Raw genomic sequence first — 25,868 nt, 5'->3', positions numbered from 1 at the left:
GTGGATTCTGTTTTTGAAATGATCCACAAGTCATTTGGAGCAAAGCCTAAAGAATTAGATGTTTTACTGAGCTAAATAGTAACCTTTTTGGGTGAAAAACAAGTTAAAGCATTAAATCTGATTTTCTGATATGGCTTGTAACCGAATCTAGGAGCAGTCCTCAAAAAGGAATTCCCATATATTTTTTTTCTGCAGTGATTAGAAGAAGAATATGACATCCCATAATTTCTGCTTTATAAATGGTAGCACCCATTAGCTATGGATAGGTTTTGTTGTATGTGTTTTTTCAGATCAGTTTAGCAGAACTTAATTTTGGTGCTGTGCTTTAAATTTCCCAGATCATTATTTTTGTATAAAAAGTCTTAACCATTAAACTTGTTATATATTTAAAAATATTATATTAGGTGTTAATTACACTTGGCTTTAATATTTATACTATGTTTTTTAGGCATCCACGGTTGTTTCAGGAAATTCTTCTAGTACCGGTGTTTCCTCTTCAGCAACTAGTGGCCTAACTGGATGGGCAGCTTTTGCAGCCAAAACTTCTTCTGCTGGTCCATCAACAGCAAAATTGAGTTCAACAACCCAAAACAATAGCGGGAAACCTGCTACCTCATCAGCTAACCAGAAGCCCGTGGGTTTGACTGGTCTGGCAACATCATCCAAAGGTGGAATAGGTTCCAAAATAGGTTCCAGTAACAGCACTTCACCCACTGTACCATTGAAACCACCTCCACCTCTAACTTTGGGCAAAACTGGCCTTAGCCGCTCAGTTAGTTGTGACAATGTTAGCAAAGTAGGTCTTCCCAGTCCAAGTAGTTTGGTTCCAGGAAGCAGCAGCCAACTAAGTGGGAATGGAAATAGTGGGACATCAGGGCCTAGTGGAAGTACCACTAACAAAACCACTTCAGAATCAAGCAGCTCTCCCTCAGCATCCCTTAAAGGTCCAACTTCACAAGAATCACAACTCAATGCCATGAAGCGATTACAGATGGTCAAGAAGAAGGCTGCCCAAAAGAAACTCAAGAAGTAATGTGGCCAAGTAGGTTTTTATATCATACTACCCTAAAGATTAAACTCTTATTATTAGGACATAGACTGTAGTATACTATAATTTAATAAAAATCTTCATAATGAAATTTCTATTATTTCCTACCTTAAAATGCTAAATAGTAGTTAATGAAACTTGGAAATGTTTATTTAAAATCTGTTTAGCATTTTTATTTTGACAGTTTTCATAGTATGTGAAAACAATGTTTAGAATGACTAATTCTTGATGAAAACTTCTGGAATCCCAGAAGACTGATAGCATATGGGAATTTTTTTTAAAAATTCATCTTCAGGCAAAGTCCCAATAATTGATCCTGCTGAATAAGATGCCTTACAAAGAGCCAGGGATGACCCAATAATAAAGTTTTCTACTCCTGGCCCTGCCATAGTCTGGATATTCATTGGCAGTCCCAGCCTCATTTCAATTGATTCTCCCTCTCCCCCCAAATATTTCATCTCCCCCTTTTCAAATCAATTTTTCATAATTGATTTCTCATATCCCTGTATTATATTTTTACCTTTTTGTCACCTCATATCAGTTATTTAGGGATGTATCTCTTCCAATAGATTGTGAACCCCCATGCCCTTTCAGTGCAATAGTTTTCTCACATTTCCCAGTTTCCTCACATTGCCAGTGTAACATATGCACATATTATAAGCCTAATAAATGTTGACTTTTGATTTTTCCTGGTTACACACATTCCTGAGAATTCTTGAGGAAAATACCCATTCCAAGAGTCTTTGTGGATGGATAATTTCTGATTTGTTTACATACTGACAGCATCTTCCTATACCATGAAAAAAAGGCGATTTTATTTTTACTGCCCAAAATATTACAGCAATTTACCTAATTTTAGTTAACTTTGTGTAAAAGAAGCTCCCATATAATGATTAATTCTTGAGATTCTTTTGAAGTGTATGTGTGTACATTAAGTCAGAAAGTATGAAGGGTCTGAGTTGTTGACTTTTTGCAAGCTAGCAAATTATCCTGCTGTTGTTTTGCATACATACTCTGACAGAAGACATGAGGCTTTCTGGATCAGAGAAATAGCAAAATGTAGCAGCCATTTTTATATATTTTATACTTCATGAATACCTCATTTCATCCAGAAACTAGAAGTCCAGCAAATTCCTACATTCACTAGACTGAGCAGCCTTGTTCTTTCAGCTTTGATGTATGCTACTAACACTTCACTATAAATCTCTAATCTCAAACCCTTTCCCTTAATTCCTATATTTTTCTCATGTTATTATTCTAAAATATATTGATAAATGATTTCTGTGAAGTTAAAGCTTTTTAAAGTAAGCTTGGTCTTTTTTAAGGAAAGATATTTTAAACTGCTTTGTTAAATAATGGCACTAAAATATTCATGGTAAATTACAATTCAAAATTGAAATAATCCATTGCTTACAAAGTGGAGTAAACATCTATTTACATGTTTAAAATCTGCCTGCAGGTGTTTTTGTTTTGAGAAACTCAGATTTCTGTGGAATAAATATCAATTTGGCATCAACTCCAAGTCCCCTTTAGTGGCAAAAGACCAAAAAAAAAATGTATATTCATCATTATTTGCTTATAGTTCAGGGCCAGTTTGGACTAAACTGGATAAAACGACAGTGTGACACAAGTTCATCTCAACAACTATGACAGTTAATATAACCTCAGTACCTACAAGAAATTAAAGCAATAATGCAGACAGTTGCATATTGGCACCTGAAATGGAAAATTTTATCCCATCATAGTCAAAACACCTGCTGAATAGCGTTGCAAAGAGAAGCAACTCTTATTTTCTATAGTATTTCAGAGAAGACTTAAGAAAACTTGTTTAGGAAGTAATTTAACTTTTATTGAGCATGGCTCTTTGTATAGATTATATATGTGTATAAATATATATTTAGAATCTTCACATATGTGTAGGATGCATACATCTAGTAATGTATAACTCACTCAGTTTGGTATTTTATAGAGGTATATTTGGTATTAGAGTTTATCCTCAAGTAGCTCTTAGACCTTGATTTTACCATATCATTAAGTGAGCTACAAGGCTTTTTAACTGAGCATGTGATGAAAGTGGCCAGCTTTATATTAATAGTATTTATCACTTGTTTTATTCTGTTTTGTATCATTTGTTTTTCCCATCGAATTTAAATTGTGTGAGGGCAAGGATTTTGTTTGTCTTGCACACCATGGTATTCCCACTGCAGCTTTCGGCTCAGTGAATGAATAGACAGATATATAGCTGAGCCAAAAAGCAAGCTTTTAGGATTGTAAGTTCAAATCCCATTTTAGTAGAAATTTGGTCAATATCACTTTTCTGTTTTGTATATCGTGCTTTCCATTAGATTATTTAATCAGATATTTTAGTGACTTAAAACGCTAAAAGAACACTGGCTTAAAGTCAGAAGACTTGTTTTTGAATCCCAGTCCCTCCACGTATTAGCTGTGTGATCTTGGTTTCCTCCTGTATGATGATAATGAATGAGATCAAATGAAAGACCTCTAATATTCAAAGCTTAGGTGATTCTGACTCTTAACAAGGATGTGGTAGTACTGTTTATTAGTAACAGATTATAAACTGTGATGACCATAGGTTATATAGGAAATACATCATTTTATAGAAATACACTTGGTGCAATAATTATAAAAATAAATATAAAAATTATATAAGCAAGTAGAGAAAGCCATACATTTACGCACCATAATATTATTTCTTTAAAGTAAGGTAAGCTGTATTTAATTAACTAAGAATTCGTTCCCTAGATTTTTGAACAAGAACATCTTGTTCTGGTATATACTAAAATGACTTATTTTCCTGAAAAATTAAAGCAAATTTTGTCTGTATCTAGAGTGTAATATTGTGTGTGCAGTAACTGGCTTACAGAGACTCAGCTTGAATTCCTGGAGTAAAGATTTTTATATTGGAATAATCTTGTAGATCACAGAGAATTTAATGACCAGTTTTTATATATATACTATTTAGTGTATATATAAGAGGAGGGAGATAATTTTTAAAATTTTTAAAAATAGACTTTAAAAATAGTAGCATTCTATAAGTAGTAGGATATCTCTAGAGAGTATAAAGTCTAGTGTCCTTCCAATCAATGAAATGTAATTCCTTCCTCATCAACTGTAATGTAAACTTATAAGCCTAATTTAGCTTAACTTTTGTGAGGTTTCTAGACGTATTCAGTATTGAGCGGTGCACTGAGTGCCTTAAGGAACCGTAGTTATGGCAAACAGGATTTAAATAAAGTGGTTTTGCCATCTTAGAATATTAGATGGAGTCCCCCACTTAGAAATCTTAGAAGATTTCCTCTCTTTACTCACAGAACTTTGAGAGGTTTTTGCAATTGACAAAAGTCCAAGAAGTTTATGGAAAAGTGAAGAGTTTCTAATTCCATGTTTACTAATTTTTGTAAATCATCTAAATAGTCATCACAAATAGTGACAAGCATCTCTAAAAGTCCAAGTTATAGTTTAGGGAAGATATGGAATATACCAGCACTTAAAAGTATTCCATGCAATGCTGCATTTATATGATTAACAATGTGCATTATATCTCTTCTGCACAATTCCTCCTTCATAGAATTTTTATACTAATAAATACTAAGACCAGATATTTTTCTAAAATATAAGGAATGTTCAAATAGTGGCCTTGTGACTTTTTCACATGACTTAAGCACCCATGGTAACTTTGTATTACTGGATTTTTTATAATTTCTAAACTTCATTATGTGTATAGTTTAAGGCATCTGTATTTAAAAATAAATACTAAATAAAATGTGTATATACACCTGTTTATTTGTTTTGTGAAGAAAACTAGCCACAAAAATTTCCCCTTCATTCTTGGTAAAAATACCTATTTCAGAGAATTCTATACTATATAATAACATTTAATTTTAAAGATATAAAGAAAGAATATATAATTATATTAGCATAGCTTGCCTAAATTGTAATGATGTCACCAACAGTTTTATCTTTTTAAACTTCTTGAAGACTTATATACATCATAACTGTCTTGGGGTTTTATTTCCCTTAGACCCAACAAAATAATTCCTGACCTCAAAATTACAATTACTTGATTTTAAATAACATACTTAGAAAATGAATGTATCATATGTTTTTTTTTAAAAAAAGCCTAAATGGTATATGAAATGTAGGTTGTATTTTTAAAATAGCAACAATGTTGTTTTATAGTAATGGATGTTCTCCACAATAGTGGGGGACTGCAGAAGGTGGCTTCATTATAACTCTTGCTCAGCAACTAACTGCAGCTATGATTTTAGTGGTGTGGTGTCTTGTAAGGTCAGACTGGAAGCATCAATCCTAGGACCACACAGGTAGACAAAGCTTCTCATATACATCTAGTCACATATCTGCCAGAAAAGCAGATATGTATTACTTTTATAATTCTTCATTTTGGGGGTGGTGGGGGGAGTTTTTAGGTCACAGCTAATTTAAATTATATAAAAATTCCCCACGGGTTGTTGGGTATATTCATAGTCGGCACAAGTTAAAAGACAAAAAGTCCCTGTACATCCAGTCTTCTTTTGGTACCCAACTCAAAAAAAAATTTTATGTATAAAACAACTATACCCCAATAAAAAAAAGTTTTAACAATAAAAGAAATATGCCTCCTTCTGTAGTGAAGACAGCCACTGGACCTTTTGCTGGCTCCAATAAGGGGCCTTTCTATGGGTGATATTCAAAATACTTAACAATAAGCATGGTAACATAAATTAATATATAAATCCAATATTTAAATTTTTTTCTATTTTCTAAATCAATTAAATGATGTAGCATACAACCACTCACTAAGCAAAATAAATTGTGCAAATTATTCATCAAAAAAATTTTATGCAGAAACAACTTATAAGTAGAACTTTATAAATCCAGGTTTAAATTAAGAATTTTAGAAACAGTATCATAAAATATAAATTTTTCTGTCATGTAAAGCCTTATCATGAATTTCTGTGGTTATACATGTCATATGTATGGTAAAGTCAACAGCTCTCTGAGAAGCAGCATTCTTCATTTGTTTTTTGTATTCCTCAGTAATATATGTAACGATATATATTACAGAGATCAAATCTTTGAAAGTAATTTTAATTTTAATCTTAAAATTTAATGTATTAACACATTTTATATGGACAATGAAAATCCACCTTATTTTGGTGTTTAAAGGAAACCACCAAGTCAAATTTAATCTTTTTCCTGTTTCAAAGAAGTATCTTTAGTTCAATAAAATGTCTTGGGACAAAATATGCCTGAATCTTAGGGGTCAGTTCTGAGCTATTCCTAAATTAAAGTTCAGAGTTCCGGGGCATTGTGTTACAGCAGGTGTTATCCTCAATGCCTACCTTGTCTAAGTACAAATCAGCAACTAAAAATATTTACATCTTAGCTCAGAACATGGAACACACATTCCCCGTTCATCATCTACATGATTGAGTGATCCAAAAATATTTTCTCATTAAAGTATCATTAGTGATCAAGTAGGATAGTTTTTAAACAATTATACTTTCAAAAATGTTTAAGCAAAAAATAAAAATAATAAACCTAGGTGCTTCCTTTTCTCTAGGCTTATCATGGAAGTTCCTATAGCCCTTGATTTTGAAAAACTTCTCAATACTTAAATATGGACCTAAGAGGAAAATGGTCCTCATCAATGTTCATTATTTTTATCACTATGTTCTTTGCTCATAGTAAATGTATACCATGTAGTGGTTAGGGATATGGACCGCAGAACCAGACCTGGGTTTGAGTTTTCGCCCTACCACTTACTAGCAGTATAACTTGGGCTAAATAGATTACTTCATCTCTTTAGGCAACAGTTTCCTCATAATGTTGTGAGTATCAAATAAGTTACCACATATAAAGTGTTTATAACAATGTCCAGCATGTGGTATGCATTCAGTAAATGTTAGGTATCACTATCATGTTATTCAGGGGTTTTTTTATTTTTTTAAGTTCGAAACTTACATAAAAGAGAGGGTCCAGGGACTTCCCTGGTGGTCCAGTGGCTAAGACTCCATGCTTCCAATGCAGGGGCGTGGGTTTGATCCCTGGTTGGGGAGCTAAGATCCCACATGCCCTGTGGTGTGCCATGTGGCCAAAAAAAGAAAATAGAGGGTCCATATCAGACTGCTAGTTGACTGTTAATTGAGTAATCAATTTCTATTCTTATGTCTCTTTAGTACACTCCCTGGTTCATGCATATGTGTATATAATCTATACCATATAGTACACATATATGTGTGTAAACCATGTAATGTATATGGTATATATTTGTGTGTATGTATATATGTGCATGCATGTGCAAAAGAGAATATGAAAAACAAAAACGTTTAAGGCAAAATATATAATACAGAAAAATAAAATACAGTAAATGGAAAAAACCTTGTCCTTAGATCCAACCTTTCATGATGATAAAGAATACATTTACCCTTTCAGAAGATCACTTTTAAGTAGTTGGTAGTTGGAGCTTTGACTGTTTGTTTTGCTATTTGTTTGTTTAGTGTTTCCTTCAACATGTATTCTTCATAATACATTTTGAAATAATCTTGTTTGGAAGTACAGTCTTCCTTAAAACCTGGTATGGTATCAGTTCATGTAGTTTGGAGGTTTCTTGATTTCTAGGCCAACATTTTGTAATGTCGGTTTTATGAGGTAGTCAATCAACAGCTTGCCAGAAAATAAATTCAAAGGCTTATTTTCTTAAGCGTAAGTCATCTTCCCAAGGTAGTTAGCTGGAACATAGCCCTTCTGCCCTTGAACTTCAGCTAACCACCACTCTTTGTTGCCACTTAGGTCACAAAATCTAAGTATATGAACTCTTTGGTATTCCTGAAGGCTGAGTTCATGGTCACTCCGTGCCTGAAAGGCATGAACTGCATAGAAAATCTAGACACAGAAGCAAATGACATTATTAGAAGCAGAGCCTAAAAATTTAGACAAACATAATAAAGACTTCCAAGCTTTTAGAAGAAATGCTGAAGTTTTCTTATTTTTCCAAAGTCACTCCCCAACTCCTTTGTTGGATTTATTTTGCTAAAGTATGGCCCAAGATGAAAATAGAGTGAAATTTCCATTCTTATTGTTCTGTTGGGAGGAGTCTAAACTGTTCATTCTTGAAGGCAATTTGGCACTTTATTAGATTTTTGAAATGTTAACTCTTTTTGTTTCAGTAATAGCTCTAAGAGTCTCTTCTGTGAAATAGAAACATGGGCACAGATTATTGCATAATAATGTTACTGCAATACCCACTTACTTATAAGGTGAAAAGTGTGAGGGAAGTTGGAATAACACTAAAGGTTCAGCAAAAATTAAATTCTAGATGCTTACATTAAGGAAATTTGTAGTCATAAAAATAGTGTTTTCTGAGACTAATAACACAGGAAAATGCTTATGATAAAGTGCTCAGCCCGCCCCCAAAGATACAGAATCAGATGTGCAATATGTGTCTAATATTGTTAGATGGTTTTCTTTGAGTAGTAGAATTAGAGGTGATTTTCATTTTTATTTGTTGACTCATTTTATAAACTTTTATAATGACAATGTATTAAATTTATAATTTTAAATTATTTGAGTGACCTAGAGAGACTAATATATTTCAGTCAAAATTTTTCTTTAACCTCAGAAGAGCACTTCATAATTATTAGATGCATAAGAAGCCTCTAAATAAGTGATTAGTCCCTCCTCCACTAAAATCATAAGACTGTTAATAAAAATGTTCAGTTATGGTATAAAATTTAGCAATCAACTAACAACATTTATTCATTCATTTAATTAGAAGTTATTAAGTATCTATTAATAACCAGATATTATGTTATCAGAGAACTTATAACCCAGCTAGGAAAAACAAATGCCAATAAAAAGGGGCACATGCAAAAACCAAAACCAAAACAAAACAAAAAACACCCTACAAATGCAGGTGATATATATATCAGCTAATTGTGAGCTGTGTTTTAGAAGAAGTAACCTTTTATAGGTGACAAAGTTGATAAAGGGGTGGATATGTCTTATTCAAAGGTACAGAGATGAATACATGGAAACAGTATATGGGAAAGGCAAGCTGATTAACTTTCTCAAAATTGAAGGTCAATATAAAAAGGAAATGAGAAATAAGGTGACTCCATTGAGCAGGAAAGAGACTGGGTAATGTGGAGGGGGGGACTACAGTTGACCCCTGGACAACACCCAACTGAGTGGGTCCACTTATAAGCAGATTTTTTTCTGTAAATTATTGGAAAAATTTGGGGAGATTTGCAACTATTTGAAAAAACTCACAGACGAACCACATAGTTTAGAAATATCGAAAAAATTAAGAAAAAGTAAGGTATGTCATGAATGCATAAAATATATATAGATACTAGTCTACCCTTACTTGCATAGGCATAAGATGAGTGATATTTAACATAAAAGATAATGTGTTCGTTTTCTTACTGTTTTATAACTTTGCTTTCAAAGAATTATATTACTGTTCAGTATGCCTCTTCCTCATAATTGGAGAAACTGCGTATCAGCCTATCATCACAGGTAAGTGGTTTTTTTAAAAGTGAACAATGTTTCCAATATTGTACTATGAATATGGCTATAATACTGTACGCCATAAAAATTTGATAATGATTCAGTCATTAGTGTATAGACTAGCCTACCATGAAGCAATCATATTGATTACACTAGGCTACCATAAAGCAATCCTATTGCTACTGCTTTGTTTTCAATGCATGAATCATTATACCTGTAAATAAATATGAATTGCTTTTTCATATTATTTTTTCATTCTGATGTCTAGTGTTAGCAATACATTTAACATCTACAGTGTTTTGTATCATATGATACAATATTGAAGTGGATATTAAATGATTCATTTTGTAAACAGGTGACATATAGTATCGATAGATACAGTACAGTACTGTAAATGTATTCTTTTCCTTATGATTTTCTTAATAACCTTTTTTCTAGCTTTATTGTATGTATATATAATACATAAACATACAATTTATATGTTAATCAAGTATTTATATTATCAGTAAGGCTTCTGGTCAACAGTAGGCTATTAGTAGTTAGGTTTGGGGGAGTCAAAATTTTTTGTAGATTTTCAGCTGCCCAGGGGGTCAGCACACCTCACCCCCGAGTTGTTCAAGGGTCAACTGTATAGGTACAGTGTAAGCTATTCTTTAGATCTTGAACTATTTAGCTTTTGATGGTATTCTGATACCACTGACTTATATATCATCTCATCAACTCTAGCATGAGCTCCACCTCAGAGAGAGGAACCACATTTCAACTTTGTTCCATTGACCACATCATGGTATACAGTAGGAATTCAAATATATGTTGATTTGATTTGAAAGTAAGGCTGAAGGGCTTGGATATCATACAAGAACATTCAAGAGATCATCTTGTATCATACAAGATACATACAAGACAGATTGGTGGACATGGGTTATTTTGTAATTTTAAAAAGTAAAGAGAAAACAAAAAGGGAGATGCCATAAATTCTTGAGCGATGGAGTGGTAGCAATAATGACCACCTTTTATAACTCTCATAACAGTTTACATGTCAAATGTGCTTTATCGTCAACAACCCTGTGAGCTGTGACTTAAAGAAGTAACAAGCTCATAATCATAGAGCTAGTTGGTACTGCTAGGACCATATCTTCTAACTCCAAATCCTGTGCTTGGTCCATTTCTCATAGTACTTTAGGAACCAACCTCTTGTTCTAGCAAGGATGTGCAGAGTGTATTCTTGTGGAAAGGGACTGGAATCTCTAATATGTTTTGTTGTTTAGAAAGTGAAGACATTGACTATATCCACAAGAACAGAGTGGAGGATTTGGTTTGCAAAAGCTTTCAAGAATATCATGTATCATAACACAGCTTCTGAAATAATCTTAGGAGCCCACATTAGCAGTTGCTAGCCATCTTTTGCAATTTTTATACATAACGTATATACTTTATTAGTGCAGCTGTAGATTTTTTAGCAGGTCAAATTACCTGCTACTATGTGATGCCTAAATATTTGTGGTGGTCTTTCAATTTGGTACGTATACTCTCAAGGGCAATATAAAATCTTCCACCTAGGTCTATTTGGTATGAAATTATGGCAAAGCTTATATTTTAAACACTCAATATAGATTCTCATAAAATTGTAAACTTAAAGTACAAAATTATAATATATACTTTCAATACTTTAGATGATCATAGCCCAGAATTAATTTAGGATGAGGATTTTTCAGTTTTTATATATGCTTGTGCTTCCACTCAAGATAGATACTCAAAATGGAAGTAAGTCTGCTTTTAAAGAGACGGTAGTCGATCACGTTAGACTACAGGTTAGAAGTTTTCAATCTGTTATGGATTTAAGAGCTAAAGGTTTTCTCTCTTTTTAAAAAAAATATTTTAATTGTTCTAGGCTGTTGGACTTTCAATGTTATTATGTTTTGGTCCAGACACATTAAAATTTTGTAAATTTAAGACATAATCATCTAATCCTTTTTTTCCCTTGGCATTTATGAAAATATATTTTATTAGTTGCTTCTTTGCAGTCTGTAAAGCTCTGGCATATTTTATGGACAATATTTTATGACTACAACCCAGTTCTCCACAGCATTTACTTTTTTAAAATAACACTCTGTATTACTGTATTATTGACTCATACCCAATTTATTACCTACTGTTCATAACCACCAGCTCTTTCTTTGTGGTGCCATTGCCAGTTCAGCATTTCCTTATGCTATATTTGTGCATTTAATTATTCTCCTTTAGTGAGCCACATTACCTATCTTCACTGAATTTCATTTTATTGATTTCATCCCAGTTCTCCAATTAGCAACAACAAAAATCATAATGTATTTTAATCTTTCTTTCCAAAACTAAAAAGCTACAAAACCAGCATTTACAGTATTATATCATATTAGCTCAGGAAGCCAAGATAGTTATATTGCATGAAAAATGCTCATTCTTCTCTCTTACCCACCAGGAGCAAGCTTTCTTGTTCTTTAGTTAACAATTATGAATTGTTATTACACAAGTAATTTTTGTAAAAAACAATTCTAAATAAAGGTAAACACAAAGAAATTTACTAATTTTTATTAATACCTTGTTTTTCTTTTATCCTTTCTTCCTTTTCTTCCTCTTTTCTTTCTATCTACCTACCTACCTAAAGTGGTAATAAACATGTAATTATTGTACACATAATTTTTGCAACCTGCTTTTTCACTTCAAAATATATTTTAATATCTTTTCATGTCAATAAATAGCTCTCTAAAGCATTATTTAATGACTACTTAAATATGTTACGGCCTGCTGACTTTTGAAGCACTTTAAAAATAATGACACACGAGACATATAGCATTATCATCATAAGCAGTTGAAAAATGTAAAGAGGAGGGACCGGACAATGAATCTAGAATTAGCGCAAAACAACTTTTTTGACGTCAAAAATTAAGTTCTCAGTATTATTTATGTGAAAAAAGAAAAGAGCACTGATTCTCAGCCATTACTTCCCTCTAAAACTTGGTTTTAGCCATTATTAAACTTGGTCCTCTTCGAGAAGTACCAAAGATTATCACATTAGTCCAACATCCTGCTTGCCAAACAAGGCATCTTACATACTGTGGTAGGCAGAATTCTAAGGTGGACCCCAAGATTACCACCTCCTGCTGAACTTGTTCTGTATAATCCCCTTTGTGAATATGATGGGATTTCACTCCTGTGATTAGGTTACATTACATGGTAAAGGTAAAGGGATCTTACAGGGGTGCCTAATAGGGTCCCTAATAAGTTGACTTTGAGTTAGATGAACACTATCCTGAGTGGGCCTGACATAATCAGGTGAGTCCTTTAAAAGAGAGTCCAGTCACCTCTGAAGGGAAAGATTTGAAATCAGAGAGATGCTCTCCTGCTGGCCTTGAGCAAGCCAACAGCCATGTCGTGAACTGCCTATAGGGACAGCCACGCGGCAAGGATCTGAGCACAGCCTCCGGGTGTTGAAAGTGGTCCTTGGTTGATAGCCAGCAAGAAAATGGAGACCTTGTTCCTACTGGAACAAGGAACTAAGTTTTGCCAGCAACCATGAGCTTGGAAGACAACCCTGATTTTCAGAAAGAGGCACAGCCAAGCAAACGTCTAGATTTCAGTTCTCTGAGATTCCAAGCAGAGCGCCCAGCTAAGCTGTTGCCTGTACTTCTGACCATGGAAACGGTGAGATAATAAATTTATGTTGTTTTAAGCTACTTAGTTTGTGACAATTTGTTATGCAGCATAGAAAACTAATACAGATCATGCCATTATTATTTAATCAGAAGAGACCTGCAGTTTGGGTTGGGTTATTTCAACTCAAAGGAAAGGTATAGGGGATCCTATGTGGCCACAGATCCAAGCTGCATTTTCTAATCCAGCTATATTTGTAATAATGTTTAGATTTATATCCCTGACACCAGGGTCTGTTTTGAATTGGTTCGAAACTCAGAGGAGAAAGAAAACAAATAGCACTTTTTGGAGAGATATCATTAATATACTTTCTGTTTTGGGCAAAAGAAAATTATCTCATTTTTTTTCCTCCCAGTAATGGAAACTTCTAATGGATCTAATTCTCATGATACATATTAATAGGTTTACTCAAAAACAGTTACTCTGCAGTAGCAGCTACTAGGCACTAGATGCAGTTTTAGACTACACAGTTCATGCTGAAAGAGCCTAAGTGAGGTGCTTAATCTAAAAGTCCCTGTAAAGCCAAGTAAAAACTAGAACTCAACATCAAGCCAGCTTTAGGTCATCTTCACAAATTTGGTCCTCCAGTGTCTGTCCTAGGTTATTAAGATAACTTAGAAAGTTATCTTAGTAACCTAGAAGTTATTAAAAGTCAGCCATGACATTTAATCAAGTATATAGATTTCACTGATAAAAATTCATTTATCAGTTGGCATTATAACATTATATTGTCTTATAGAAACTGAATAAGAGAGTGAATGAGTAATAGAAAAACAGGGTTTTTGAAACTTCAAGATAGAAAAGTGGTAACACATAGTAATGTATAAATGAGTTTAGAATCAGTAGTGACTGGGAGAAAGTACTTGCAAATTATATATCTGATAAAGAACTCTATGCAGAGTATATAAAGAATTCTTAAAACTGTATAATAAGAAGGGAAATGACCCAATTTTTTAAATGGGCAAATATTTGAAAGGACCTTTCACCAGAGAAGATGCAGGAATGGCCAATAAGAACATGAAAGATACTCAATAGCATTAGTCATTAGGGAAATGTAAATCAAAACTACAATGAGACACCACTTCACTTCCATTAAGATGGCTGTGATAAAAAAGACAATAAGGCAAGGATGTGGAGAAACTGCAATTCACAATCCTCATACATTGCTGTTGGGTACCTAACAACGGGGCAGTCACTTTGAAAAACAGCTTAGCAGTTTTTTAAAAACTTAATCTTACCAATAAGCAATTCCACTCCTAGGGATATACTCAAGAAAATGAAATTCACACAAAGACTTACACACAAATGTTCATAGCAGCATTATTCATAATAGAAATTACCCCAGATGTCCATCAGTTGGTGAATGGATAAAAAAAATATGCTATATTCATAGAGTAAAATACCATTAGGCAATGAAAAGCAACAAAATACATATACATACTACAACATGGGTGAATCTCAAAAAACATGCTAAGTGAAGGAAGTTGGCTGTAAAACACCACATATTGTATGATTCCATTAATACAAAAAATACAAAGAAGGCAAATCTATGGAGGAAGAAAGTGATTAAAGATTTCTTGGGGCTAAAAGTGAGAAAGAGGAGGAGCTGCAAATGGGTTCAAAGGATCTTTTAGTGTGAAGGAAATGTTCTAAAGTTGGATTCAAATAATGGTTGCAAATCCCTGTTAATATACTAAAAGTCAGTGAATTGTATACTTAAATTGCATAAATTGTATGGTATGTAAATAAGAACTTAATAAAACTATTTTTTAATGTATCAGTCATGAATTGGACAGCAATCAATGTATTGCTGAAACAAGTTGAATAAAAATATTTTTGAAGAGCAGTATGGCAATGTATATCAAGACTTTATATATCCTTTGACACTCCAATATTTTCAGGAACTTGCCCTACAGATATATATAAGTGTATAAAAATAGATGAACAAGGATCTGGCCTGAAATATTGTTTGAAATTTTAAAAACCTCAAAATATTCTGAATGTCTATTATTATGGTAATAGTTACATAAATTATGATGTATCCAGATAATGAAATACTATGCAGAATTTTTAAGGAAGAAGGTAGATATTTAGGTACTGTTTTGTCTAAAATATATTCTTAACTGAAAAAAATTATGTACCACGTATATGTTCCCACTCATCTAAGTATAAATTCACTCATGTAAATACGATATCTGAAAAGATATACCTGCATATTGTCTCTGAAAAGTAGGACTGAGGAGAGAATAAAGACCTTTACTATTAATTTACGTATATCTTTCTACTATTTTAACTTTCCACAAAGAACATGTATTAACCTTATTTTTTAAAAAGAAGTTAAAATTAATAAAAGGCCACTAGGGGCTTCCCTGGTGGCTCAGTGGTTAAGAATCCGCCTGCCAATGCAGGGGACACGGGTTCAAGCCCTGAAAGATCCCACAAGCCCATGCACCACAACTACTGAGCCTGTGCTCTAGAACCCGTGAGCCACAACTACTGAGTCCATGTGCCACAACTACTGAAGCCCGCGCGCCTAGAGCCTGTGCTCCGCAAAAAGCCCCCGCAATAAGAAGGCTGCGCACCACAATGAAGAGTAACCTCTTCTCGCCACAACTAGAGAAAGCCCACGCGCAGCAACAAATACAGACAAAAAAAAAAAGCCACTAAAGAAAGAAAGCAAGTTTAAAAAAGGAACCAGTTAGTTGGTCACCACTTGGGGATTAACAGTTAAATATATTGAAACTTTCTGAGGTAGCAAAAAGGAACCCTACATTATAGTTAACTTACCATTTTGGGAAAGGGTTATGCCAATAGCCTTTGCACTGGTTAAGTGAGGGAAAGGTAGCTTTTAAAAGTTTCAGTATATATCAATAGTATATATCATTATGCAAGAGATTAAAAATGACTGATTCATAGATAGCGCAATGAAGATACTGCTCTCAGAGGAACTATGGTCAGTTTTCCACATGCTACTGATGGCGGTGATCTGTTCAGTATTGAGCTGTTTTCCTCTCATGGGGGAAGTATAAAGAGACCATCTTCACTCTAAGTAGTAACAGCTACTATTTATTCAGTGCCTACTCTGTGCTGGGTACTTTACATATAAAATTATCTCTAATATCTAATATCTCTAATATCGACACATCAACTCTGCAAAGTAGGAATTATTGTCCTCTTTTCTTCATTTGAGGAAACAGGCTCAGAGAATTGAATTCCTTGCAAAAAGGTGCACAGAGAGGAAGTGCTAGAGAGAAGTGCTACAGAGGAAGCTGACACTTCCACCAAGTCTCAAGATGTAAGATAGAACATCTTTCATGATTCCAACAGCCAAGTGTCTTTACATCAGGTTCAAATTCTTACCTGTTCATCTACCTCTTGAAAACTGTCAACATCAGTACCGTTTGTTTCAGACTTCCCACGTGTTCCACTAAGAGATGAGCTGCTATCACTTATGCTACCTTCTGGGGTGCCTGTGACACTGTCACTGGCTGGTCGTGAAGACACAAAGAGGCTGATGTTATCAAAATCATCATCACAGAACCTGTTCTCGGCGTCCACCTTCTGTACTTTTGCTGGATGGTAGGGTTTTAGGAAGGAGGAATACACATATCCTTTTATAACTGGATAGGAAATAGAAAGAAGAAACATGGTTATTTATAACTCTTTCCAAACAGTTGCATTTGGAGAAGGACACAGAGGCCCCCTGGGAAAATCTCAACTAGAAGAGAGGTGGAAGTTCTTTGCTTCTTATGCAAAAAACTTACTTCCTGTGTCAACAAGCCACCTGCTGGTACTCCCCAACGGATCCTTCTGTTCCATCACAGCCACCAACTCCCCTTCCAGAAGATTGATGTCATATTCTTGTGTAGCGTTGCACTTGCGCTTAGCTTGGTAGAGTTCCTCTGTACTGTACATGGATAGAAGTTTGCAGCGGTGAGTGTCATTCTGACGTGGCACTTCCGGCTGGGAGAAGTAAGGAGAGATTTTGGTTCAGATAGATGTATGATAAAATCCGCACAGATAAATATTGGTAGATATTTCTTCTCTGGAGATTTTTTAAATATTGAAGCTATACGTTGATTAAGGATTATTTCAATGTTGAGGCAGAGATCAGGTTATTATGTGAAAGTATTTAGCTGAGTTATGCAGGGAAAAATTCTCTAGTTAGCACATGAGGGCAGTGTTGTAGAGAAAAAAGAAAATTCAGCTATGAATGCGAAGGCAGAGGTTCTAATCCTTCTTCGATGTTGAACAATTTTTTAATTCTTTGCCATGCTGTAGGCAATCACTTGTGTATTACGCACTTGATAAATAATATTTAATTAAGTAAATTGTACATGTGCATGTATTTTTCGGGGAAATAATATCAGTAAATTAGCCAGGAGTCAAGAGGCCTGGCCCCTGTCCCAACTCTGCCACTAAGTGACTTTGAGAAAGCCACTTCATCTCTGCAAACTGGGATTCCTTATCGAGAGAAATGAAAGGTTCGAACTGTAATGATTTTGCTCTGTAAAATTCTGTTCACTCATCCAACAGATTATATTTATAGAGTGCCTACCTTGTGTCAGGCACCATTTAGGCACTTGTTTCGTACACATCATGTACAAAACAGGTAAAAAATCTGTGACCTTGTGGAGTTCATAGTATAGAGGCTAGAAATAGACAAGAAATTCTACATATAATAAGTAGGTAAACTATAGGATATTAGAATGACATAAGTGATATGGAAAATAATATATTATGATTTGATCAAGGCAAAAAAGTGATAGTCATCATTGTTATTGAATGCTACCAAACTCACCAGAATTTGCACAGTCTTCTTCTTTTCAAAACTAAGTTTCCTCTCAATAAATGTAGCACTGTTATCCTTCGCAAAATTCAGATTTTGAACCTCTTCTAGTACTCGATTCTGAATTTCAGAGAGGCTTGAAGCCAACAATGGTACCTGTAGGTAGAAATATGACGTTCCCAGACAAATCCTTAACCATATTAGGTATTGAATTTAGTAGATCTGTGATGAACAGTGAAAAATTATACCATATTCCACAGCGAAAAATTAGGGCAACATTAAAACTCCTATATCAAAACCATCTAATTTGTTGTCTCCAGAAACCCCACAAAAATGACAAGGATTTTTTTTTAAGTTCAAGCCTAAATAAAAGGAAACAGAAGAGAAAAAATTACAATAGCAATAAAATTTTTGGAAGAAAGACTCAGTAATTGATGGCAGTAGTCTCCTCCAATGTGTTGGGGTGGTACAGTAGGAAGGAGAAAAAGGCTAAAACAAGGAACATTGGTTAAGATCCTGTGGTGGTTAAAACAAATAAGCAAATTCTTTGATATGTTTCCCATCAAGAGGTGGAGTCAATGTCCTCTTCCCTCAAAATTGGGTGGGACTTTATGATTGCCTCAATGAATAGAATGTTGAAATAAATAGAATAATGGAAGTGATGCTGTTTGACTTTCAAGATTAGGCTAAAAAAGATCATGCAGTTTCTGCTGGTTTCTCTTGGGACACTCACCTTAGGGAGACTTTAGTTGCTATGAAAGAAGTCCAGTTACACTGTGTCCACCGTATCAGAAGACCATGTTGAAAGATGGAGTGGGGAGTGGTGGGGGTGGTGGTGGGATGGGTGAGTGTCTGTGGGGCCCCAGCTATTCCAGTCCCCAGCTGTTTGAGTCTTCTGTCATCTTCCCACCACCAATCTTAGAGGCCTGAGAAAGTCTTTGTGACCACTTCAGCCCAAGCTGTTATCTGACTGAGACACTGAGAATGGTTACCTGATCCCAGTGAACCCCAGAACTATGAGAAACAATAGGAAGAAATGACTATTGGTTGTTTCGTACCACCATGTTTGGTGTAATTTGTTATGCAGATATAGACAACTGGAATTGTTTTGAAGCAGTTGTATCCCCAGATTCCTTCTCCATTTCAGTGAATCTTGGTGATTGCTTCTTCCCTACCTTAGCAGAAGATGAATTTTTCTTTTCTGCAAATGGTAAAACAGAGAGTATCTAGACTGGGGACACTAGGCACAAATAATGGTGGGGGACCCATGTTAGAAAGAGGGTAATTAAGTGAGTGGATATAGACTGGACCCAGAGAACCTGCCAACCAGGCCTAGCAGTCAACCATTACCCTTTAGGCAGAAAACTTGGAGGGACATCTCTGGAGACTCTGACCAGCCTAAGAGGAAAGACCTAATGGTGCTATCATCAGGAGTTCCCAAATGAAATTGCAGTTAAATTGCTCTACACAGTAGTGGATGCTTAAAGTTTTCAATGCCTATCTAGGTGCTCAATGCTGCCAATTAGTCCTCAACTCTTTATCAGTGGTGAATGATCAAGTATATCAGACATCTAAGTCATAACTATAACAAGAAAGAAAGAGTCTTATAAAAATGAAAGCAACCTGTTTTCATCTTAAGAAAGCCAAAAAGAACTTTCAAAAATTAAAATCATGGGAACAGAAATAAGAATAAATCAAAAGATGGGTTTGAAGATTAAGTAGGAAATTTTCTTAGGAAGTAGAGCAAAGCAATAAAGAGATAGAAAATAAGTGGAAAAAGACACAAGATTAGAGGAACAACCCAGGAATTTCAGAAAGAGAGAAAAGAGAAAGGGAAGAGAGAAAAATCATCAATGAAATGTTCAAAGTTTCTAGAAGCAGAAGACATACATTTTCAGGTTGAAAGGCTCCCACAAAGCATCTGACACACCAAGGTTCATCATCATTAAATTTCAGACTGATGAAGACAATAAGAAAATTCCACAAGCTTTTAGAATGGGATAGGGTGGGGAGAGTGCATACAAAGAATCAAGAACCAAATTGCACCCAGAGTTCTCAACAGAAACAGTAGAAGCTAGAAGACAATGGAACAATGGAATGCGTTCAAATTCAGGAAGAACAACTTAAAATTTTACAGCCAGCCAAACTATCAATTAAATATCATTATAGTATAAAGATATTTTCTGATATTTGAGGTGTCAAAATATTAACCTCCCAATTTTCCTTTCTTGAGAAACTACTCAAAAATTTGCTCCCCCAAATAAAGGCAGAAAACAAGAAAAAAGGTCAACATGGGATAAGGAAATGTGAGATCCCACACAGAAGAGAGGTAAAGGGATTCCCCAGAATGATGATGAAGTGTAATCCCAGGATTACAGTTAATTATGAGATAAAAAGGATAACCAGTTCTCTGAGAGATTTCTGCAAGAAGACACAATTAATAGGACATATCACACATCTGAATGTTTTAAGAAGTGATCCAGTCAAACTGGCAGATAAATTTAGGCAAATGAAAATTAAGCTGATAAAAGACAAACACAATTATTAACTTTAAGAAAAACAAAAAAGCTATACATAAAAGAGAAAGTAATCATAGTGTGGTATTGCTGAACTCTAACCAGCATTCACTTTGTGTGCTGAATATCTTTTGTTTGTTTTTTCAAATTTATTCTTTTTCCATTTCCATCCTGCTCTGTGCTCTGGAAGGCTGACCAGTATAGAGTGTATCAACAGCTTCCTTGCACTCTGGTTTCCAGATGGGTTCTTGCAATGAGAAGCACCCATAGGAAATCAGAATAAGGGAGGAAAGTGAGATAAGGAAATTTATTTCCCAATAAATTTCTTTAGTATTTATTGCTTTCTATAGTATTGACTGATAGTCACAGATCCTGTCAGGTAAACCTTTCCACTTAGCTCTCTCTACACATTCCTATAGCTACTCCTTCCCCTTGTCCCTTTGAAGACTGGGTGTTTTAAGTCTCCTTCTTTTATTTTACTGTATATAATCTTTTAAGTCACACTTCAACTTTAAAAGTTTAAAAATAGGGGACTGATCAGAGAAATGCAAATCAAAACCACATGAGATATCACTTCATACCCACTAACATAGCCATAATAAAAAAGACAGATGTTAGGAAATTGGAACCCTCAATCATTGCTGTTGAGAATGTAAAATAGTGCAGCCACTTTGAAAAACAGACTGGCAGTTATTCAAAAGGTTAACATAGAGTTACCATATGATCCAGCAATTCCACTCCTAGGTATATACCCAAGAGAAATGGAAACATACATCCACTAAGAACTTGAATGTTCATAGCAGCATTGTTCATAATAGCCAAAAAGTGGAAATAACCTAAATGTTCATCAACTGATGAATGGACAAATAAAATGTGACATATCCATACAATGTAATATTATTTGGCAATAAAAGGAATTAAGTTCTGAAACACAGTGCAACATGGATAGAACTTGAAAACATTATGCTAAGTGAAAGAAGACACTCACAAAGAACCACATGTTGTATAATTCTGTTTATGCCACATGTCCAGAATAAGCATATATGTAGAGACAGAAAGTAGATTGGTGGTTGTCTGGGACTGGGGAGGTTAGGGGGAAATGTGGAGTCACTGCTAATGGTACAGAGTTTCTTTTGGGGGTGATGACAATATTCTAAAAATTGATTGTGGTGATAGGTTTCACAACTCTTACGAATATACAAAAACCATTGAGTTGTACGTTTTAAATGGGTGGAGTGTATAGTATGTGAATTATATCTCAATAAAGTTGTTACCAAAAAAATAGGAGGCTGATTACACACTATTGTACACCTATGCAGTGGACTAATATACAGCTGTAAAAGAAATGAGGAAGCTCTCTATGTACTGACATGGATGTTAAAAGCAAGTTGCAGAATAGTACTATAGTTTGCTAGTTTGTGTAGGAAATAAAATTATATATTTGCATTTACTTTTAATGGCACAAAGAAACTCTAAGTATATAAAAATGAACTAATATCAGTTGGGGGTGAGAGCAGGAGTTGGAGTGGTTTGGAGACAGAATGAGTATGGGACTTCTTACTTATTTTTATATAGTTTTTCCTTTTGAGCCAAGTAAATGTAGCACCTCTTTATTCAACTTAATTTAATTCAGAGGATAAGTTGAAAGTTAATTAAATATACAATAAAAAGTAAAGTAGGGACAATTAATTTTCCTCCAAATGTTGTCCATTAAATATCACACGAGCTGAATGATAAGTAATACACTTGAAATGAAGGGCCAAGAAACGAAGCTGATTTTTTTAAAATTGATATTAGGTTGTAAATATCTTTCTTCCTCTTCAGAAAATAATTATAAGGACTCCCCTGGTGGTCCAGTGTAAAGAATCCACCTTACAATTCAGGGTATGCGGGTTCAATCCCTGGTCAGGGAACTAAGATACCACATGCCGCAGGGCAACTAAGCCCACGCACCACAACTACTGAGTTCTGCGTGCTTCCGCGAGAGAGCCCACGTGCCGCAAACTACAGAGCCCACGTGCCACAACTACAGGAGAGAAAACCCGCACGCCACAGCTAGAGAGAAGCCCGCGCACCACAACAAAGAGCCCGCGCACTGCAGCAAAAGATCCTGCATGCCTCAACGAAGATCCCGTGTGCTGCAGCTAAGGCCCAAGGCAGCCAAAAATAAATAAATAATAAATAAATCTTAAAAAAAAAAAAAGAAAATAGTTCTAAAATCATAGAACACACACACATCAGGCTTCTCTTCCTTGGAGGAAAACAAAAGCAAAACAAAGACTGGTTTGACTGATATCCTATTTCTGTCATTACACTGAGATGGCCTTATTTTTGGATCCACGTCTCAGTCATGGTTAACATTTAAAAACGGTTGAATGGGAAGAGAATACAAAATATAAGTTGATAAGCTTCAACATAGCAGCAGGCAGATGGAGCGACATTGGTTCCATCAATGAGGGGAGCAAATCTGAAAGATGTTTGTTGTTTGAAAAGGAATTTCCAAAAAGAGCTCCAAGTGTATAAGTCACAGCAAACCAGCACTAGGAGAAGTGATTTTACCTTCCTGTGGAGAAGAGGGATAAGGAGCCCAACAGTCTCTGGCTTCAGCTAAAATAAAAACCACACACATACACTACACTCAGGCACGCTATGAGCAGGCTGCTTTGCATGGTGTGCTTTCTCACAGATTCCGTAGGCCAAGGTGGCCAAGTGCTGGTGCTGTGCTTACCGGCACCACCGTGGAATAAACCCTCTGGGCCACGAGCATCAGGTCCCTGAGGAGGGCGATGAAACTGCACAGGCAGTTCAACAGAATCTTCCGCGCGGTCCGGTTGAACACCTGGAGCTCTTCCACAAGCTGGGCATTGAGGGCCTCATATTCCCTTTTGGCCAAGTCTGACTCATCTGCCGCCACCCGCTGCAGGTAGCTGTTGTAGTCCAGCATTTTGTCATAGCGTTTCTGGATTAGCTTCTGGGGCCCTGGGAATAGGGACAGCAGGGCTGACAGGGGCGTCAGGACAAGCTTCTGTAAATGAGCTGCCTGCCAAAAGAGCAAAACAATCCCATCACAGAAGGAGGAACACCCAATACGACGTCTGGAGTTGTTATCAGTAGGCTTACTTCCTCCCTGCAGGGACACAAAGGAAGGCAGGAAAGCATCTAGACAAGTTGAAAGAGCCTGGGATCATTTTTTTTGTCTAGCTAAACCTGTTCAAGGACTTAAAACAGCAACTCTAGACTCTAACGTTGAACCTGAAGAGTGAACAGGAAGAAGAATACAAAAGTTGAAACCTGCACACCCAAACTATGCTCCACCCTTCTCTCTACAGCCATTGGTTTTGTAAGTTGGGGTCACCTCCCCCAACACTTTCCCCTTCCCCTTCTTTCTAATCCCAGAGCCAACTGGAGCTTCTCCAGAACATGGGCTAGGGGGTAATCTCCACCTTTGACTACCAAGACTGCGTAAATTATTCACATATCATTCCCTTCCTTTGCTAGTAAGAAAAGGAAGACAATTGGTCTTAGGAGGGGCTGTATCTTATTCCTCCCACATCTACCCCAATTCCCTGGCTACCCTGGTGGCTGATTTTGGTAGTGGAATCCTATCCCCTATACAGATAGTCCCCGCTTATTACAGGTATTTTGCTCCTGTTATAGAAATGACCAGAGAGTTATCGCTTCCTCTTTAAATACTTTGAAGGATTAAGCTGATGCTGATTCTGTGTCCTAAATTGTTATATTTTTAGGTCTGAGTCATTGAAAATGAACAATTGTATTAATGCCTAACTCCATGCCAGCAACTGAGCACCCTAGATTTAATTTCTTCTATTTCTTTTTCCTCCCCTCTATTCTGAAGTACACTAGTATCATATGTTTGCAGACTGCCCAAATTTATCACATATGCTTGGGTGTCATGATTATGTTATGGCAATTTGGAAGTAGTTTTCTCTTTTGTACCCTGAAAGATGTTCTAGGGAATCAGCATCTGAGCAGCAGCTTGTATTAATTAAGTGACCTCTAGTAACTTTGTCTGAACTCATGGGAAATCTAGAAGAGGAGGGAGATCAATCTCTTATTGGCACCAGCAATAGCCAACACAGATTAAATTTGATGTCTAGCTTATAAAAAAATCATTATATACCTGCAGACTATTTAATGAGTCCTTCAACTAATCAAAGAATCTGTTTACTGTTCTGGGATAAATTACTGTTTGTGACATACTTGAATTCTACAGGTAATCTAATTACAAAATTAAAATATAATTACAATATATAAGTCCTATGACCCACAGACATGAACCAGTTCATCTGTACCTGGGAATTATGGTTGGAACGAATAAGAATCAGATTTTATTCTAATATTCTGTGCTATACAAAATGTGTAGATAGGTACCTCTCATGATTAGATAAAAACAATTGCTCTGCCTTTAGATAGATTTGAGCTCTTAATATTTGATTTTTAAAAAGAATTCAATATACCTTATCATAAAAGGTACTTTTATGTTGAGCTTTCTGATAATTATTTTAATTTAGCATAGTTTATCATCCTGTGGTTTTATGCAAGGTAGGGAAGGACACCTTTTTCATTCTGTCAAGTTCTGGGGCATGCTTGATGAAGGAGAAGTTATAGACCATGCTCTTCATGGTGTTCAATAAATAGTTATTACCTTAACTAATGTCAGAATTAAGCTAGAGAGCAAACCCATAAGGACTTTTCTAAAATGTGCTTACTGTAATTAAGCCCAGAAAACATATAAAGAACTAGGCACACTTTTTCTATTTAACATGTTGTAAAAACTTTCTCCTTTCTCTCTCTCTCCCTCCCTCTCTCTCCCTTCCTCCCTCTCATCCATCTAATCTACCATGTTAGTTCAGATGTAATGGTGACTTTCCATTCCCCAGTGCCAGGAAAGCTGGATGCTTCTGGGTATTTTTCTACTGGAGTGGGCACTGTAGCAGTATCCCTTCCCAGGATTGGGAAATATGAGATGGGGGACGTTACTGGGATTTAGAGCCTGGTAGGAAAGCTAAACATCCTCCAACACAAGAGTCATCCAGTGAAGATTTGTCTGACCCCAAATGCCAATAATACCATTACAAAAATGCCAATTTCAAGGATCTTCAAGATGATGGAGTCTATTATGTCTTTTATATAATCCTTGAAATACTACTATGAAATAATAATACCTATGGAACACAAGATACTAAATTTATTTATTTATTTATTTATTTATTTATTTTTTGTGCGGTACGCGGGCCTCTCACCGCTGGGGCCCCTCCCTTCACAGAGCACA

The 25,868-nt window shown here is 35.4% G+C and overlaps 2 protein-coding genes across 6 annotated transcripts in view; one reads left to right on the top strand and one right to left on the bottom strand.

Moving 5' to 3' along the window:
- Positions 1 to 9,578, top strand: part of INTS12 (integrator complex subunit 12) — a 32,014-nt gene extending 22,436 nt beyond the window's left edge. For 4 of the 5 annotated variants that reach the window (XM_007120651.4, XM_007120652.4, XM_007120650.3 and 1 more), the window contains exon 7: positions 449 to 1,139. In XM_007120651.4, coding sequence (XP_007120713.2) covers positions 449 to 1,033 — 585 coding nt within the window. In that variant the 3' untranslated portion in view covers positions 1,034 to 1,139. Of the gene's footprint in view, positions 1 to 448; positions 1,140 to 9,520 lie in introns of those variants that run through there. The other variant, XM_055086156.1, reaches the window with a different exon arrangement.
- Positions 7,769 to 25,868, bottom strand: part of ARHGEF38 (Rho guanine nucleotide exchange factor 38) — a 148,877-nt gene continuing 130,777 nt past the window's right edge. Inside the window, exons 10-14 of the mRNA XM_024119403.1 lie at positions 23,304 to 23,615; positions 18,072 to 18,215; positions 17,035 to 17,233; positions 16,631 to 16,890; positions 7,769 to 7,954 (exon numbers count right to left, since the gene is read on the bottom strand). Of these exons, the coding sequence (XP_023975171.1) occupies positions 7,769 to 7,954; positions 16,631 to 16,890; positions 17,035 to 17,233; positions 18,072 to 18,215; positions 23,304 to 23,615 (1,101 nt within the window). The remainder of the gene's footprint in view (positions 7,955 to 16,630; positions 16,891 to 17,034; positions 17,234 to 18,071; positions 18,216 to 23,303; positions 23,616 to 25,868) is intronic.

This window comes from Physeter macrocephalus, chromosome 7 (assembly GCF_002837175.3).
Source record: "Physeter macrocephalus isolate SW-GA chromosome 7, ASM283717v5, whole genome shotgun sequence".
In the NCBI taxonomy this organism is placed as follows: Eukaryota; Metazoa; Chordata; class Mammalia; order Artiodactyla; family Physeteridae; genus Physeter; species Physeter macrocephalus.
The sequence above is the reverse complement of the archived record's forward strand: the minus strand, read 5'-3'. Positions and strand labels throughout refer to the sequence as shown.